Below are 18,193 nucleotides of genomic sequence, written 5' to 3' on the forward strand. Positions count from 1 at the left end.
AGCGCAGGCGATGTTTAGGATAAGGAGGGTATAGGCGCAGATGTGTGTTTCATATGGGTGCCAGCACATATAGGGGTGGAGGGGAACGAACTGGCGGATACATTTGCTAAGGAAGCAGCTAGTAGAGTAGAAGTAAGTAGGGAAGTGAGGTACAGCAAGGCAGAAGTTAAGAGTGTAGTTAAGTATGAAATGAAAAAGAAGTGGCAGGAGGAGTGGGATAGAGGAAGTAAAGGTAGGCAGTTTTATAATATCCAGAGGGCAGTAGGGAAGATGAGAAGTGGGGGTAGGGGTACGAGGGAAGAAGTGATTGTATCAAGAATGAGATTAGGGCACACAGGGCTAAATAGTACACTTAGGTTAATGGGCAAGCATGAGACGGGTAGGTGTGAGTATTGCAGTAGGCAGGAAACAGTGGAGCATGTGTTAGTGGAGTGTAGTAAGTATAGGGAAGAGAGACAGATCCTCAAAGAAAGGTTAGAGTTACCTCAACTGTGACGACATCAAACTTATTACAAGCAAAAATGGACTTCACATATTTCATCTGAATACAAATAGCCTGAGACCGAAACTGGCTGAAATCAAACAGTTGTTTGTAAACGGTAAGGCTAACATATTGTGTTTCACAGAAACAAAATTAGACTCATCTGTACAGGATCCAGAGATTGAAATTGAAAACTACTCAATAGTCAGGAGGGATAGGAACCAGTATGGAGGTGGCGTCTGTGTGTATATACACAAGGATACCAAATACATCAACCGTACTGACCTTAACCATGATGAAATTGAAACTGTTTGGATTGAAATCTTATTAGACAGGGCGAAACCGGTACTAGTAGGCACAATCTATAGACCACCAGAACAGAGTGGGTTTTATGACACACTTGATGGGTGTTTAGCTGGGGTGGAGGGGGTAGAAAAAATTCTTATTGGGGACTGGAACACGGATATGCTGCGTAAATCAGCACCCGTCTTCAAGGCCTTCAGTAGATTTTCTGACCTGCACGGTTTCAGCCAGCTAATCACACAACCCACAAGGGTATGCGATTCGACACAAACCACCATTGACCTCATTTTGACCTCTGACAAGTCCATGATCTCCAGTAAAGGGGTGATAGCATGCGGGTTAAGTGATCATTATATGATTTTCTGTACCCGCAAAAAGCTAAAACAGAAGGCCGGCTGTCACAAAACAGTCACATCTAGAGACCTCAAAACGTACTCTAGAGAGGCCTTTAACCTAGAACTGGGGAGCTTGGACTGGTCAGATGAGCTCAGTGGTACACAGGTTGAAGAAACATGGCTAGGATTCAAAACCAAATTCACAGCAATACTCAACAACATGGCACCGATAAGAACCACCAGGGTTAAAAATCGCGCTGAGGCATGGATGCACACTGAAATACTGGCCGCTATGAAAACCAGAGACAAAAAATGCTCTGAACTTCATAAAAGTCAGACAAAGCTTTCCAAAAGCTCAAACAGTGAACTCCAAGCCCACGTGGTTGAACTAAAAATCCAAAGAAACAGACTAAGAAATGACGTAAACACCATGATCAGAACCGCAAAAAGAAATTTCATCAACGACAAAACTGAGGAAAACAAAAACAAACCCCGCGAACTTTGGAAATTACTCAATAATCAACTAGGCTGCAGTAAAAAACTTAAAACCAGATTCTCAAACATAAACATAAAGACGGACAACACGCTCATCACAGACAAGCTGGATGTAGCCAATTACTTAAACATCTTCTTCACAAACATAGCCACAACACTGGTAAACAAACTACCCTCCCACTCAGGGCATTATGGGGTAGAACACATAGTAGCATACTACAAAAACCTAGGGGTCCACAAAGACGATTTCAAACTTGAAATGGTAACAACCGATGAGGTACTCAAAAAATTGAGCGCCCTCCAACCTAACAAGGCCACTGGCCATGACAACATCCCCTCCAAATTCCTCAGAGACGCAGCAGCCGCCATCACCCCAGTCATCACACACATAATAAACCTCTCTATAAAACAGGGGCACGTCCCCAAGGACTTCAAAATTGCGAGAGTGACCCCTCTACACAAAAAGGGCAGCAAATTAGACCCAGACAACTACCGCCCTGTTTCTATTCTTACCTCCATCTCGAAAGTCATGGAGAAAATAGTCTACGAACAGGTCGAAAAGTACCTGGCGGAAAAAAACCTAATCTACGAATTCCAATCTGGCTTCAGAACGTCCCACTCCACTGACACATGCCTCCTCTATTTGAACGACCACATCAAACAAGAGGTGGACGCTGGCAAATACTGCGGCATGGTCATGCTGGACCTACAAAAGGCCTTCGACACTGTCAATCACTCCATTCTAATGGACAAGCTAAAAGCAATTGGTTTTGATAGCCTATCAGTGAGCTGGATGCAATCCTACCTGGAGGGGAGAGAACAGATGGTAGAGGTAAACGGTACTCTATCCCCCCCCCTCACAGTGAGCTGTGGTGTTCCACAAGGAAGCATACTAGGACCGCTACTCTTCCTAATTTATGCAAATGACATGTCGTCAGCCTGTGACTGCAACTTGTTCCTGTTTGCGGACGACTCAGCCCTGCTGGTCTCTGACAAGAACAAATTGCAGGTTGAAAAAACCCTCAGCACGGAACTAGGCAAAATCTGCATATGGCTCGCTGATAACAAACTATCATTACACATGGGCAAAACAGAGTCCATTCTCTTCGGTTCAAATAACAAACTCAGCAAGACCGACGGCTTCTCAGTTACAGTGGGTGACAATATTGTCACAAGGAAAGACGAAATTACCTACCTGGGTTCCATCCTAGAGGCAAATCTTTCCTGTGACAAAATGGCATCCAATGTAATAAAAAAAGTCAACCAACGAACTAGATTCTTGTACCGGATCTCCTCTCTGGTAAACAAGAATACCCTGAGGACTCTGGCAGGAGCACTCATTCAAGGGTACTATGACTATGCGTGCACCTCATGGTACCAAAGCACCTCAAAGGCGCTTAAAACAAAATTACAAACATCACAAAACAAACTGGTCAGACTACTACTTGACCTGAACCCCAGAACCCACCTCACCCCTGCCCACTTTGCCAACCTAGGATGGCTTAGAGTAGACGACAGAGTACAGCAACTTGCAATGGGCCTGGTCTACAAGATACACTATACGACCGGGGTGCCCATGTACATGTCAAAATACTTCCCAAAGGTCAGTGAATACCACAACCACTACACCAGAGGAAGCTCAACAAATCATGTTAAACCCAGATTCGGCTCAAACAAGGGACTAAACACGTTTCGCAATTATGCCACAACAATGTGGAACGCCCTACCCAAAGCTGTAAAGGAATGTGAATCCCTGCCCACATTCAAAACCGCCCTTAAAGAGCACCTACGGGAGGCTGCAATTCGAAACTGGCCACCGTAAATGCCCAAAACCCCCACCACCTCCTAATAGACAGTCTCCTCCCCACCGCATGTATATATTCCCTCCCCGCCGTATGTATATTCCCCTCCCACCCACCCACCCCCTCCTAATGTACAGTCCCCTCCCCATCATATGTATATACTCTGTCAGGATCTAGGGGTAACAGTACTGTATATTTGAATACCGCCTATGTCACAAATGTATCAGTACTAAATACCTATATGTCCCTATGCCATAAATGTCATGTATGTTATGTATGTCATAAATGTCTATATGAATTGAAAATGGGGGACCCTGATGGAAACAAGACAAACGTCTTTCTCAGGTCTGCATCCCCTTAACAATTGTATGTATTGAGCCGTACTGTATTGTACCCATTCTGCAATCTGTTAAATAAAGTTTTCATTCATTCATTCATTCATTCATTCATTCATTCATTCATTCATTCAGAGAGAGACCACATCAAGCTGGAGGTAAGAGAAGTGTTGCGACTGAGTTCAGGGAATGTGGGGTACAGGGCCATTTTTTATTTTCTAAATAGTACAGGTTTGAGTGGTAGGATATAGAGTAGTGTAGAATAGTGATTGTCATGTGCATAATCCATCTAGCTCTAAAATCAATTTCAGTAGGTGGCGGTAATGCACCAACACGTTAGTGCCAACCGCCAATAAACATTAGAAGAAGAAGAAGAAGAAGAAGAAGAAGAAGAAGAAGAAGAAGAAGAAGAAGAAGAAGAAGAAGAAGAAGAAGAAGAAGAAGAAGAAGAAGAAGAAGCAGCAGAAAGCAGGAAGTGCCGCCCCTTCTCTCCCTTTTCAGAGAAAACGAAACTGTTCAGTTGTTGTTGCCTCTTGTCTGAGGGCGACGTCACGTGTGTAACAGAGTGTCGGGTTCACTTCATTTCACCTGGAAGAGACGGTAAGAAGAGGGTTTAGCCATCAGAGATGTATTACAGAGTGAATAAAACAACATTACAGAGAATACACACAGCTGTGGAGTGGACAGTGGACACGGTTGGACATTTACACTTTCTAATTGCAGTCTCCTGTTGGTGCTCTTTGAGAGCGGTTTTGAAGGTGGGTAGTGATTCACATTCCTTTACAGCTGTGGGTAGGGCCGCGTTCCACATTGATGTGGCATAATTGCGGAACGTGGAGTTAGTTATTTTGGGGAAGGAAGTTTAAATGTGAAGAGTTTATCGCCGGCCACTAGAGGGCAGCGTCTTACCAACCATGCTGAGCGGCCATCTTTGTTTTCACTCATTCACTATTACTGTATAAATATTATATATATTATATTATATGCATTATATAGATATATATATATGTGTTAACATAGTGTTATTATGTATTTATGGTATATGTTGTCAGCCGAGTTTGCTATCTTGTTCTGTTTCAGGGTGTCTTCATCTTTGTCAAGTATTAAATACTATTAAATACTATACTACTATTATTTTATGTTGTACAACATGCAGGTATGCAATATGTGCAGTGACCAGAAAACTACAGTTATTGTATTTGATGTCCTCTGTAGGTATGTGGCACCATACATAATGCAAACATGTTATTTTCATTCACTACGACTATGCTTGCACCTCATGGTACCAAAGCACCTCAAAGGCGTTAAAAACTAAATTACAAACATCACAAAACAAACTGGTCAGACTACTGCTTGACCTTACTCCTAGAACCCACCTCACCCCTGCCCACTTTGACAACCTAGGATGGCTTAGAGTAGACGACAGAGTACAGCAACTTGCAATGGGCCTGGTCTACAAGATACACTACACGACTAAGGTACCCATGTATGTCAAAATACTTCCCAAAGGTCAGTGAATACCACAATCACAACACCAGAGGGAGTTCCACAAATCATGTTAAACCCAGATTCGGCTCAAACAAGGGACTAAACACGTTTCGCAATTATGCCACATCAATGTGGAACGCCCTACCCAAAGCTGTAAAGGAATGTGAATCACTACCCACTTTCAAAACCACTCTCAAAGAACACCTACGGGAGACTGACTGCAATTCGAAACTGGCCCCTGTAAATGTCCTAACCCAACCCCCTCCAATGTACAGTAAATTACCTAACCCAGTAATACACGAGACCCTCTTGGGACCAAGTAAGGTTTAGTCGATATTCCAATGTACAGTTTCCCCCACCCGCCCACCCAACCACCTCCAAATGTACAGTTTCTACGTCAAATGTATATACTCTCTTTTTTTAGACTATTTTTGTATCACAAACTGTACTGTATTTGTAAATCTGGTATGTCATAAATGTATAGATGTAGCAGTACTGTATATGTGAATGAATGAATGAATGAAAACTTTATTTAACATTGCAGAATGGGTACAATACAGTACGGCTCAATGCACACTGTATGTCGTGTATGTCATATATGTTATATATTGAAAATGGGGGACCCTGATGTAAACAAAGTATTTCTCTGGTCTGCATCCCCTTAACAATTGTGTGTATTGAGCTGTACTGTATTGTACCCATTCTGCAATCTGTTATTAAAGTTTTCAATCAATCAATTTTCAACGTTATATATTGTACCTGTTGCATTTCCTGCTATGTCCAGCAGGTTGTGCAAGTTTACCAATTTGGTTTATAGACCTACAAATGTATGTTATAGGCTACTGTGTTCTGGTACATTGTGTTGGCAAGTAGAGATTGTAAAATAGTACATGTATTTTTTATAAATACTGTGTCATTGAGACATTATAAAAAGAGCAGTCTTGTAGCTATCTGCTGAGGTATGCAAGATGTGCAGTGACCAGAAAACTACAGTTATTGTATTTGATGTGTCTTCTGTAGGAAATAAATAGTCGACAGCAGTCTATTCAATCTCTGACCAATTGAGAACCGTTACACGTGGGTAAAATGGCTGAACAGCAGGAGGGTGTTGTGTTGGACAAGGACCAGTTCTGCTGTTCTATCTGTCTGGACCTTCTGACGGAACCAGTCACGGTCCCCTGTGGACACAGTTACTGCAGCAGCTGTATTGGAGATAGCTGGGACCAGGATGAGAAGAAGGGAGTATACAGCTGTCCCCAGTGCAGACAGCGCTTCAATCCAAGGCCCGCACTGAAGAAAAACACCATGCTGGCGGAGGTGGGTGGCTCGATGAGCAGGTTGGCACCTTGCATGGCTCTGCCGTCGGTGTGTGAATGTGTGAGTGAATGGTAAAATGTGAGGAACAAATTGTAAAGCGCTTTGGATAAAAGCACTATATAAATGCACCATTTACTAGTTTAAGAGGGGAACAGATGACCTATGGCCCAAAACTGGGGGAGGGCTCTCAGTGTCTTTACTGAAAGGTTTGTTTTAAAAGTTTAAAAAAGGTGTTTTCTTCCTGTGCAGGATATTGAGCTTTTTGTTCTATGAACATTTTAAACATAAGGGCATTTTTGAATGTGCGATAATAACAATGCTAACCATACGAATCCTCATTTTTACTATGGATGTGTCAATCATCAATGAATTAATGAACAAGGCACAGAAAGGTCTAGCTATGCCCCTGTATACATAGTGTTCCTGCACATTTCAGAACTTTTCTCCAGGCCTACATTTCTTTGATTGAATTTAAAGTGTTTGGTCAGTGTGCAATATGAAGTAACTTATGCTAATAGTAGACTCAATAACAACAAATATCTCTGATGGTCAGTTTTGCGTATCAGTACTGAACCCCCCCTCCCCCCATGTACATGAAGAGAGACAGAAACACGTGTAATTTCTCATTGCAGATGTATTGTTTTCCTTGTTTTGTGCTCATCAGTGACTGAGCCGACTTCCTTCTGTCCTCCTAGGTGGTGGAGCAGCTGAAGAGGACAGGGGGCCAGCAGGCTTCTGCCTCTGCTGCTCTGACCTACGCCGGACCAGGAGACGTGGCCTGTGATTTCTGCACTGGAACCAGACGCCACAAGGCCCTCATGTCTTGCCTGGTGTGTCTGGCTTCTTTCTGCGAGACCCACCTCCAACCTCACCACAGTATCCCCGTGTTGAAGAAGCACAAGCTGGTCAAAGCCACGGCCAGACTGCAGGACATGATGTGTTCTAGTCACAACAAGCTGCTGGAGGTCTACTGTCGTACGGACCAGCAGTGTATCTGTCTGCTGTGCACCATGGAGGAACATAAAGGCCACGACACGGTGTCAGCTGCAGCAGAGAGGACTGAGGAACAGGTAGGACCAGAACATCTACTTCATGACGAAGATCACATTTAAAGAATGAGAAAGGTCCACAATGAACAAAGGTGTTTAATTAGATCATCACGAAACACAAGTGAAACAAGGTAATGATTACTGAGGAAAATAGACTAAAGAACATCTGAGTCAGAGATTTTATTTGCCATGTATGGACAAATCCACATTGGAATACAGGTACAGAGCAAACACTGTCTACAACTAATCCAATACAGGAGCAGAGTAGAAACGGTACAGAATAAAAAATAAAAACATAGACAATATAAAAGGACAAATGCTAAGGTTGATATCAACATCCCCTAAAAGTGCATATCATAGTAAAGTGCATAATGCATAGGGGCACAATTTACAGTAAAAGTGCATATAATCAAAGTGCGTGATGCACAGACACACAGAAACAGCACTTCCACAACCTGACTAATAACACACCAAAATAAAATAGGATAATATACAAATCTAGCCTTTGGAGTTATTCAGGCTGCGCACAGCACTGGGGAAGAAACTCTTAGTAAACTCAGAGGTAGAGCATTGATTGATTGATTGAAAACTTTATTAACAGATTGCAGAATGGGTACAGTACAGCTCAATACATAACATTTTTAAGGGGATGCAGACCAGAGAAAGACTTTCGTCTTGTTTACATCAGGGTCCCCCATTTTCAATTCATCATAACATATATGACATACACGACAGGGTTCGAAATTAACGGGGGCTTGGGGCAAAAATGCCCTCGAAAATTGACCAAATGCCCTCGAAAATCAGTTAAGGGGGGCAAGAAAAGCCCCAGACAGTTTACTAATTATATATATAATTATATATATGCTCGAACCGGAAAAATCATTTACTTGCAGTGTGCGAGACGAGTGAAGATTACAAAACAGCTCCGCTGTTAATAGTTCAGAAACTGGACTGAAATTCAGTTTTTGGGTGGAATGTTTGTTTGGGAGGGAGGCGGGGCCCGCTGCGTGTTACCGGTACTTGAGAGGTGCAACGCAGACAGACGGAGAGCTCTGCTTTCATCAAGCATGCATAGTGTAACATTAAGTTACACTGCTATCTTAACGTTAGCAAGCTAAGCATCTGCATAGCGCGACCTGTGTAACGTTAAGTAACTTGTGTTCCGCGGGGAAAGACTGTTCCATTTGTAACACAACTTCAAAGAATAACATCCAAATCCGATCCCGATGCGCATTTCCTTCATTCCACAGTGCTGAGCGCGCAACGTATTTCATTGATAGATCTGGCCAGAGCCTATACTCACAAACGTTCCAGTGCTGTCTTCGGGATGATTTTAATCCAAACGTCCATTCAAAACTTGTATTATGAAATAATTCTGGGATGTCTGACTATTTCCCTATGCATTGGTGCGAGTTCAGCTGACAGTCCATAGTCATGACATAAGTTCATGAGATGCTCTGTTCTTTTGTTGTGTTTGCGGTGGATGATGTTGCGTGTGTGGGGTTTTTCATGTATCAATTTGAAACAAGCCTCTTGACTGTTGGAATTAGGGATGTTAAAAATAAAATAGCTAATAATATTATTCAATATTCATTGATCCAGAGGCAACCGGCTATTCGTCTGCTATTTGTAGATATATCAAGACAACAACACAACTTGCCCTCAGGTAGGGCTGGGCGATATAACGATAACGATAAATATCAATATCGAATATCGGATTTTTTTTTTTTTTTTTGTGACCTGCAACAGGGCAGTTTTAAAACCAGAGACAGTGGACAGACTTGTCTTTCTTGCCTGCAACTTAAAGTAATGGCTTTGCTTGTCCAAATGACAATACTGACCAAATTGAGATTTATTTTTCTCTTGTCCATTTATTTTGTTTGCTTTCTAATTTAAAATACAGTTTGAAACCGTCTGTACACAGTAGGCTATGTGTGCTAGCAGAACTAGACTCCAGTCACGAGTTACGGTGCACATGTGCGGTGGTTTGTCCACCAAAAAAGCGTCAAAAGATCGAAAATAAACTAGCAGAGCCAGAACTGTTCAACTCCCCTGGAGCCACAGCCAGCAGAGAAGCCGGTTTACTTTCGCTTTTAAACCAGCTGCAGCCTGAGAACTGGAGTGTGAGGGGATGTAACACTAAAGATGGCGGCAATGACAAAGAATTGCTGCAAAATAAACATACATCTGTTGTTTAATTTTTTTAATTAATTAGCGATATCGAGAAATATGATAACATCATATCGTTATCGCGATATGATTTTTTTCCATATCGCCCAGCCCTACCCTCAGGGACAATCATATTTAATCTATTTAGATGGAGTATGTATGTATTATTTACAGATGATTGAAGGTACCTCAAAACATGAAACCAAGCCATGTCACACATCGTGTGTGTGTTACTTGAACAATTGTCACTGTGCTCCTAAATTTGTATTTAGATTTTATTTATTAACATTTTATTTAGGAGCACATGTGCTCCTTGGGAAAAAGGTTAGCGTAGAGCCCTATATATGGAGACATTAACATTACGTTATCAAACATAGGGACGAAGACTGTAAAAAAAAAACAATGTTTTATAATCTTTGTTAATTTTCATTATAAAAATGTTGTGCCCCCGAAATAAAAAAAAAAGCCCCCGAAAATCAATTAACACTATGGTCGTCAAAAACGCCGTAGCAGTCTTTCCCTGCCATGCTCATTCTGCCAAAGACGCCGTACCACGTCTTTGATATCAATATTTCAAAAATCTGTGATCGAAATCATATTTCTCCCCCGGAGACTTGAGATCTACTGTTGATCCCCTCTCAACTCTCCAACGGTTCAAGAGCGCCATCTGGTGGCGGATCGCCCAGAGCGGAAACAGGAAATGGAAGCTGGTGCTCATTCCAATTCGCATGCATTAAAGCATTCCGTCTCCAGACGGATTTCCGTCAATTTGATTGGGGAGATCCGTCCATTTGATTCGCAGTCTGACGGAAGTATTTGCATGATTTGTAGATGCATACAGATTGAAACAAAATTGAGCCAATCAGAGGCGCCAAATATGGAAAAGGGCTTTTTTTTCCTATCGCGCCAAGCAGTCATCATCACTCAGCGACTCAAGAGACAGGTCGCCTTTTTTGCAGCCTCACGCGTCAACTGCTTGTTTACCAACGTCACAGCCACCACGCTGCTTGCACTCGCTGCTATATACCGATTAGCTAACGTTAGCTTAATAGCGTCTGTTAAATGGAAGGAGTAAGCCGGCCACTAAAAAGAGAACCCACCACGGGGTTCTCAGATGAAAAGGATCAGCGGGACCACCTAACAAAAAGTTTCGAGAGGAGAGGACGTTTGAAGAGACTGGCTAGGCAGCGCTACTGGGGGCTGTAGTGGTGAGTTAACTTGTTCCGTGTGCCGCAACGATGTCAAAAAGAAAAACAGAAACAACACGTTTGTCATTGTCGTGTTACTTCACAGTACAATATGTGAGTCCCCTGCTGTGGTTGTGAGTATACGTTTATTAGCTTAACTCCGTAGCAACATCACACAGGTGTATCTGTAGACAGTCTCCTCCCCACCGTATATATTCTCTCTGTCAGGATCTATGGGTAACATTACTGTATATTTGCATATCGTATATGTCACAAATGTAACAGTACTATATACCTGTAGTATGTCCCTATGCTATAAATGTCATGATGTCAATGTCATGCATGTCATAAATGTCACTGAATTGAAAATGGGGGACCCTGATGATGTAAACAAGACAAACGTCTTTCTCTGGTCTGCATCCCCTTAACAATTGTGTGTATTGAGCCATACTGTATTGTACCCATTCTGCAATCGGTTAAATATTGATTGATTGTTATAACGGATTGCAGAATGGGTACAATACAGTACAGCTCAATACACACAATTGTCAAGGGGTTGCAGACCAGAGAAAGACTTTCCTCTTTACATCAGGGTCCCCCATTTTCAATTCATCATAACATATATGACATACATGACATACAGATAGATAATACTGCTACATCTATACATTTATGACGTACCAGATTTACACAGTATTGTTTGTGATACAATAAGAGTCTAAAAAAGAGAGCATATACATTTGACGAAGAAACTGTACATTGGAGGAGGTTGGGTGGAGGGGGGGGGGGACTGTACATTGGAGGTGGTTGGGGAGGGAAGGGTTGGGTAGGCGGGGTGGGGGGGTAACTGTACATTGGATTATCGACGAAACCGAAACAAGTAGGCTCCCTTAAAACGCCAACGCTATTAAAAAGAAATACAGTGGAGGTTAAAATAAGAATATGACTTGGCCTGAAAAAAATTTCAGTCAGGAGATTTTTTTTTGCTTTAATCCCTGAATTCGGTCCGATCACTCGGTAATAGTCCCAGGACTCGAGCTAGACACAACGGATAGCAATCCGTTACCAATAACTCGATAAACAACATGATTTGGACGTATATACTATTATACAGCCTGGAAATGGATCGCATATTTCTACATCCCATAATAGGAATATTTCTGTTCCACGCTCATCGCCCAACGCTATGAGGAAGCTACGGTAAGATTCAGCGTTATTTTTTAACGTGTTCGATACTAACTGCTCTAATGATCATATCACCCACACTAGATGAATCATCTAACGTTGGCCACGGAATTATAAACGACCCCCCCCCCCATCCGGTCAACATCAGATGATCAGTAGTAACTTCTAGAAGCACGTCCATTTGAAATTTTTTATCTCGCGCAGATTCCTATAAAACTGTATTTGATCATCAATATAATGCATTTGGGGCTATAAATCACGTTCTGGAGAAAGCTGCAGAAAACGATAAAAACATACTTATACTTTAGACCGTATTTTAGTATGAATATGTGAATGAAAAAGTATAACGTTGCTACACCCTGAACAATAGATACTTGACGTTGAATGGGCCATAGTAATGTCAATTTAGCAATACAATTTAAAAAGTTATAGCCCTGCAAAGAAGGTAAACATCCCCATAGACAAATAGAGCTGGTGGAGGATGGTATAATATTAAGAATATAATAGGTGATAGATAGACAGATGTGATAGAGCGGTAGCGTCTGCCCGACGGGAGGGGGACAAAGAGGCCTGCGGCATCATACTGCATAACCTAACAAGAGATGCAGGATGTTGCAATATGCTCTCAGTGCAGGCCTCCTCCCTTCCGGTTCAAAGATCAGCCTGATCTTCATGTTGACCTACTTCTAACGCAGTTATACAATAAAACATTCCCTTTTGCTCGGCATTCACAGGAGTCGGCACAAACAAAGTGCAATGGCCAAGCCTCACCCAGTGCGATCTCATCAACAGCCCAATTATTTTACTTGGCAACAGCTTTGGGCAATGATTATCATTTAGAAAATGTATATATAATATAAATTAGACATTTTGATTGATTTTTATTTATCTCGAACCAACACACATAACTATCACAACAAATTTGATAAAAGCAAAAACAATATACATACATACATACATACATACATATATCTACATACACACACATACATATACACACAAATACACTCACACATACAAATAAAAAGAATGAAACCAAAACATAGAATTTGGTTCGAGAAATGGTGGAATGAACTACCCACCCCAGTTAGGACAGCCGAATCACGTCCAATCTTTCGCCGTCGACTAAAGACGCACTTCTTCAACCATTATCTGAATTAAAAAAAAAAAAAAAAAAAAAAAAATCTAACCCTAACTAACCGTACTGTCATGCACTTGTCCTAATAAACTAACCTACACTGTAGCACTCAACACTTTGATGAACATTGTTGCTCAGCTGATAGAGTTGTGCCCTTCCTGATGGCTTGTCGTACAGAACTTGTAAGTCGCTTTGGATAAAAGCGTCAGCTAAATGACTAAATGTAAATGTAAATGTAAATGAGAAGGGTAGAAAGAATTAGTGCTTATCTAGTCCTGCCCCTTCCTTACATCACACAATTGACAGATTCTTGCTTTCTATCTATAGTGAAAAAAGTTGTAGAACGCGCTCACCTCACTAGACTTGACACTGGGTGCTGTAACCTCTGATATCATGTTGTATTGGCAGCCTGAAATAAATCATATCATATCATGACGTTTCGGTGTGAACATAGAGTAAATGATAAAAAAACTGAGAAGAGAAAGCAGTATTTGCAAGGAATAGAATATGTCATCATAATCGTAACTAACAGTACTACTCTAGATTTTCCTCTTCCATGTATTTGTTTAAGAATGTTTGTTTATAACCGCTTTTAAATGTTCTAATATTTTTACAAATTTTTAACGTCTCATGCAGGCTGTTCCAAAGTGACACCCCACAGACCGAGATGCCCTTTTGCTTCAAGGTCGTACGGACCCTAGGGTGTTTTAGGAGCAGTTTCCCTCTTAACCCGTAGATACCATCTCTGCCTGTGAACATGTACTGAATGTTACTAGGCACTGTCTGTATTATTGATTACTTTAAACATAATTTGCGCTGTTTTGAATTTAACCAGGTCAGTGAATTTCAAAGTTTGATTCTTTAAAAACAGAAGGTTAGTGTGAGGGAGTGAGGAGTTCATTTTGTGATGTGAACAGCGTGGCCAAAGGCCGCCAGCACGTCTCTTGTTTTCCAGTAACCAGCTAGTGTTACTCAGTTGTGTTTTGAGAAATCATGACATGACTGGTTGGGCAGTCAGAGTAAACGCTAGCGTTTTCTATTGGAAGCAACTTGTGTATGCTAAAGGCACATCAATCCCAATGAAAACCACAAACTGCAAGAAAGCACTTGTGACTCACACACCTCCTGAACAGACCACAAGAGACGATATAAAACATATATGTATCAGTGGCGGCTCGCCACCGGGGGCGCTAGGGCGCCGACCCACCTGTTAAATGAGAGAAGAAAAATAGCCCTATAAATAATATAAACATGTTTTAAAATGAATAATATTTACTCATTTTAAGTGTTTGTGTTTCCAATGCACAATATAACGTTAATATATAAAATAAAAAATACTCGTTTTCCTGAACAGGAAGTGACATACTTTTTTTAATTCTTTTTAATTTTTTTGTATTTCTCGGCCCGGGCTAGACGCAATAGCGCTCTGAGTGCGCGTCACTGGTTGATCGCTGTATCCGTCGCAGCCAATCAGTGCGTAACGCGTTGTGCGTTGAAATATGACTATTATGTTGGAATCCGGGCGCGATTTGAAGCGGTCTAGGCAGCAGCGTCAAGAATTTCTGTAGCCGCATTTCGCGGAGACGCTCTCTGATTGGCCGACGCCAGTATTTTTTTCCGTAGCAGCATTTCGCGGAGACGATCTCTGATTGGCCGAATCCACTTTCTAATGTTCCAATTCTAGCTTATTCTAGGTTGGTGGTAGATAGTTGTTGTTGTTGTGAGATGCAGCTGTTTGTCTTAGAGCGTGACTGCAAGTTCTTTAGAAGGTTAAGCTTAGGCACTCTTTCAAAGTTGGTTAAGGTTAGAGTTTGTCTTAGAGCATGGCGATAGAACGCCAGGTAGTTTGCAGTCTGTTCGACGCGGAAATGGACAAAGAAATGAAGTACTTGTGTTGTGTGGTGCTAACTGCTAACAGCTAACACTTGGCTAACAAGCTATATGGCGGATGCAGTCTGGACAGTGGTCTGGAATACATCAACAGTGGATTATACACTTTATCAAGCCCTCCTGCCCTGGACGTTTCAACTAAACAGTGAGTCTCTCTCTCTCTCTCTCGCTCTCGCTACACAGCTGTCTCCGCGAAATGCGGCTACGGAAAAAAGTATTGACTGTGCTTGCTGAGACGATAATAGGCTAGCGATTCAAAATGCTGTGTTGTGAACTATAACATTAATTTAGCTGCTGCTGATGCATAATGAATGAATGGTGAGTTGTTTAAAATGACAACATACATGTGTTAATTCTTTTATTGGATTGATCCGAGAGACGGAGAGAGAGATTGCTCCAGAGCATCTCAGAGCATTACACTTTCAACTCGACCTAACGTGAACTGCGACCCACAAGGCTCCGATAGTACCAGCCGCTACTGATATGTATACATGCCATACCTCCTTCACTCATTGGGGGGACATATTTATTCCCAATTATATAGCATGTCGCGGACATATGTGCTTCAACGAGCACCCATTCTAGTTTGTTACCGTTTTCTCTCATCCGCCATGTTTAAACGAGATGCAATTACCTCTCATGGCCACAGGGTGCCAATCTTACACTATAGTTAAAGCTGTCGCTAGTGTAGCTTTAAATGAAGTCCCTAACTAAAACTCTTCTTCCTACGTTGATTTGTTACAGAAACAGCTGGCGGAGAGTATTTTCAAAGTCCAGGAGAGAGTCCAGGAGAGAGAGAAGGAGCTGAAAGCACTCAGACTGGCTGTGGAGACACTGAAGGTGAGGTCATATGAAACTGGACTTTGAAGAAGAAGTCTTTATTTGTAGCACATTGCTACATCGTCATGCAGCGAACACACACATGCGAGATGGGTGACATCCTGTAGGACACGCATGCATTTTTTGGCATTCAGTCGTCTGGTAATCTGAATGTTCCCGGTTCGATCCCAGCTCTTCCTGGAAGCATGCCGAAGTGTCCTTCAGCAAGACACAATGGGCCTCATTTACGAAGCGATATAAGAACATATTTAGTTCTTAACTAGCATTTTTATTTTTTTTTTAAACTTTTTTTATTAACATTTATAGACAAACAACACTTACACCATATCTACAATGACATCAACAACACAACAGTACATCCACATGGGCCCCTTGAATTCGATTGGGCCAGGCCCCCCACCGAGCCAAGCCCGCTACCTCCCATGCCACCCAGCACCCCACCCCACGGCCGACGACCCCACAACATCCAAGACCCCACTCTCCCGGGCCAAACCGCGGAAACGATGGTCCCCCCCTGAGTTAAGCCCATAGGAGCCCCCCATATCCCAGGCCGATGCGCCCGCCGCCGGGCCCCCAGCGACACAGGTCCCTTGAATCAATTGGGCCAGGCCCAGTAGAGGAAAGGATAGGGGACTCCCCCCCCCCCCCCCCCCACCGAGCCAAGCCCGCTATTTCCCATGCCACGAGAGCCACGCCCACCGACCCCCCAACACACAGGACCCCGCCTGGCAAAGCCCAGCCGCTCTGATCCCCCTGAGAGAAACCCCTCCCTCCCGCCCTCCTCCCCGAGAAACGGAACACCCCCATATATCCTGGTCCACCATGCGCGATGCGTGATTCCCCATGTTCCCTGTCATCTTGTTTGTGTGTCATGTGTGCTAGTGTCTACCGTTTAGTCTAGTACGTGTTATTTGTATTATATGTCCCGAATCAAGTCCCAACCTCCCCAACGAATGCGTTTACCTTGTCTGTATTCCCAGTGGTCTGTGTGTTATCTGCAGTGTGTCTCGAACCATAACCTCCATTCTAGGGCTGTCTTAAATACTTCGATGCTTCGAAGCTTCGTTCGATGGCACAAGCTTCGAACAGAAAAAAAAATCGAAGTTTAAAAATAATAATTTTTTTTATTTTAAATTTTTTTTTTGCCTCCAAAATCTTGCGCCTCCATTCCAATGAAACGAAAGTAAGCGGCGTCTTCCCGCCTCCATTCCAATGAAACTGAAGTAAGCGGCGCCTTGACTCCACCTCTCTACAACAAGCACGTGGAGATTATCTGTGTTGAAAACATGTGCAGCAGACATGTCGACGAAGAAGCGAAGCAATGCCGTTTGTTATTTAAGACTATGTCGGACAGATTTGTGTTCATTGTGCTGCTTTTTTAAAGTGTCCCGACCCATATAAAAATATGTCTTAATAAAACGTGCTTAATTAAGTCGAATTCTGCCTTTGTCTCTATCAACTACATATAAATATTTATATAATTGTTTGCTTGATAGACGAAGGTTGCAACATAATTATGTAATGTCATGTCGTTGGCTGTGAGAGCAGCCCCACTGCACCCAGGCAGCGCAGCCGAGTGAAACCTTGTTGGCTGCGTCACAGTCACAAAAGGGGCTACTTAATTAATTAATCCAATCCACTTTATTTATAGAGCACATTTAAAAACAACAAAGTTCACCAAAGTGCTGTACAAGTCCCACAACATAAGATAAAAACAAAAAAATATATATATATTAAAAAAAAAAAAAAAAATCTCGAAGCTTCGAATTAAAATCGAAGCTCGGCCCCGAAGCTTCGATTGCCAAAAAAAGCTTCGAAGGTCAGCCCTACTCCATTCACTATCAAATAATATGCTTAGTTGTGCGTCATGTGTGTTTGTGTCTACAGTTTAGTCTAGTACGTGTTATTTGTATTATATGTCCCAAATCAAGTCCCAATTTCCCCATCTAATGTGTTTACCCTGTCTGTATTCCCAGTGGTCTGTGTGTTGTCTGCAGTGTGTCTCGAATCATAACCTCCATTCACTATCACATTATATGCATATGTGGTATTGAATCTTGGTCGGTGTGTATGACCTCAGTGCTCGAGTCCTGCTTGGTGTGTGAAACCTCATTATTCAAGTTCTGGCTGGTCCGGTTGATCTCGTTGCTCGGATCTCGGTTGGTGTGTGTGGCCTCCG

At 42.3% G+C, this 18,193-nt stretch overlaps 1 protein-coding gene across 4 annotated transcripts in view; it reads left to right on the forward strand.

Moving 5' to 3' along the window:
* The first annotated feature begins 4,251 nt into the window (after positions 1 to 4,251).
* Positions 4,252 to 18,193, forward strand: part of LOC311248769 (tripartite motif-containing protein 16-like) — a 28,428-nt gene continuing 14,486 nt past the window's right edge. For 2 of the 4 annotated variants that reach the window (XM_084339597.1, XM_084339600.1), the window contains exons 1-5: positions 4,323 to 4,509; positions 4,908 to 4,966; positions 6,260 to 6,556; positions 7,252 to 7,626; positions 15,919 to 16,014. In XM_084339597.1, the coding sequence (XP_084195723.1) occupies positions 6,326 to 6,556; positions 7,252 to 7,626; positions 15,919 to 16,014 (702 nt within the window). In that variant the 5' untranslated portion in view covers positions 4,323 to 4,509; positions 4,908 to 4,966; positions 6,260 to 6,325. Of the gene's footprint in view, positions 4,510 to 4,907; positions 4,967 to 6,259; positions 6,557 to 7,251; positions 7,627 to 15,918; positions 16,015 to 18,193 lie in introns of all 4 variants that reach the window. The other 2 variants (XM_084339598.1, XM_084339599.1) reach the window with 2 other exon arrangements.

The sequence above is a fragment of the Notolepis coatsorum genome (assembly GCF_963971535.1).
Source record: "Notolepis coatsorum genome assembly, contig: SCAFFOLD_462, whole genome shotgun sequence".
Classification (NCBI taxonomy): Eukaryota; Metazoa; Chordata; class Actinopteri; order Aulopiformes; family Paralepididae; genus Notolepis; species Notolepis coatsorum.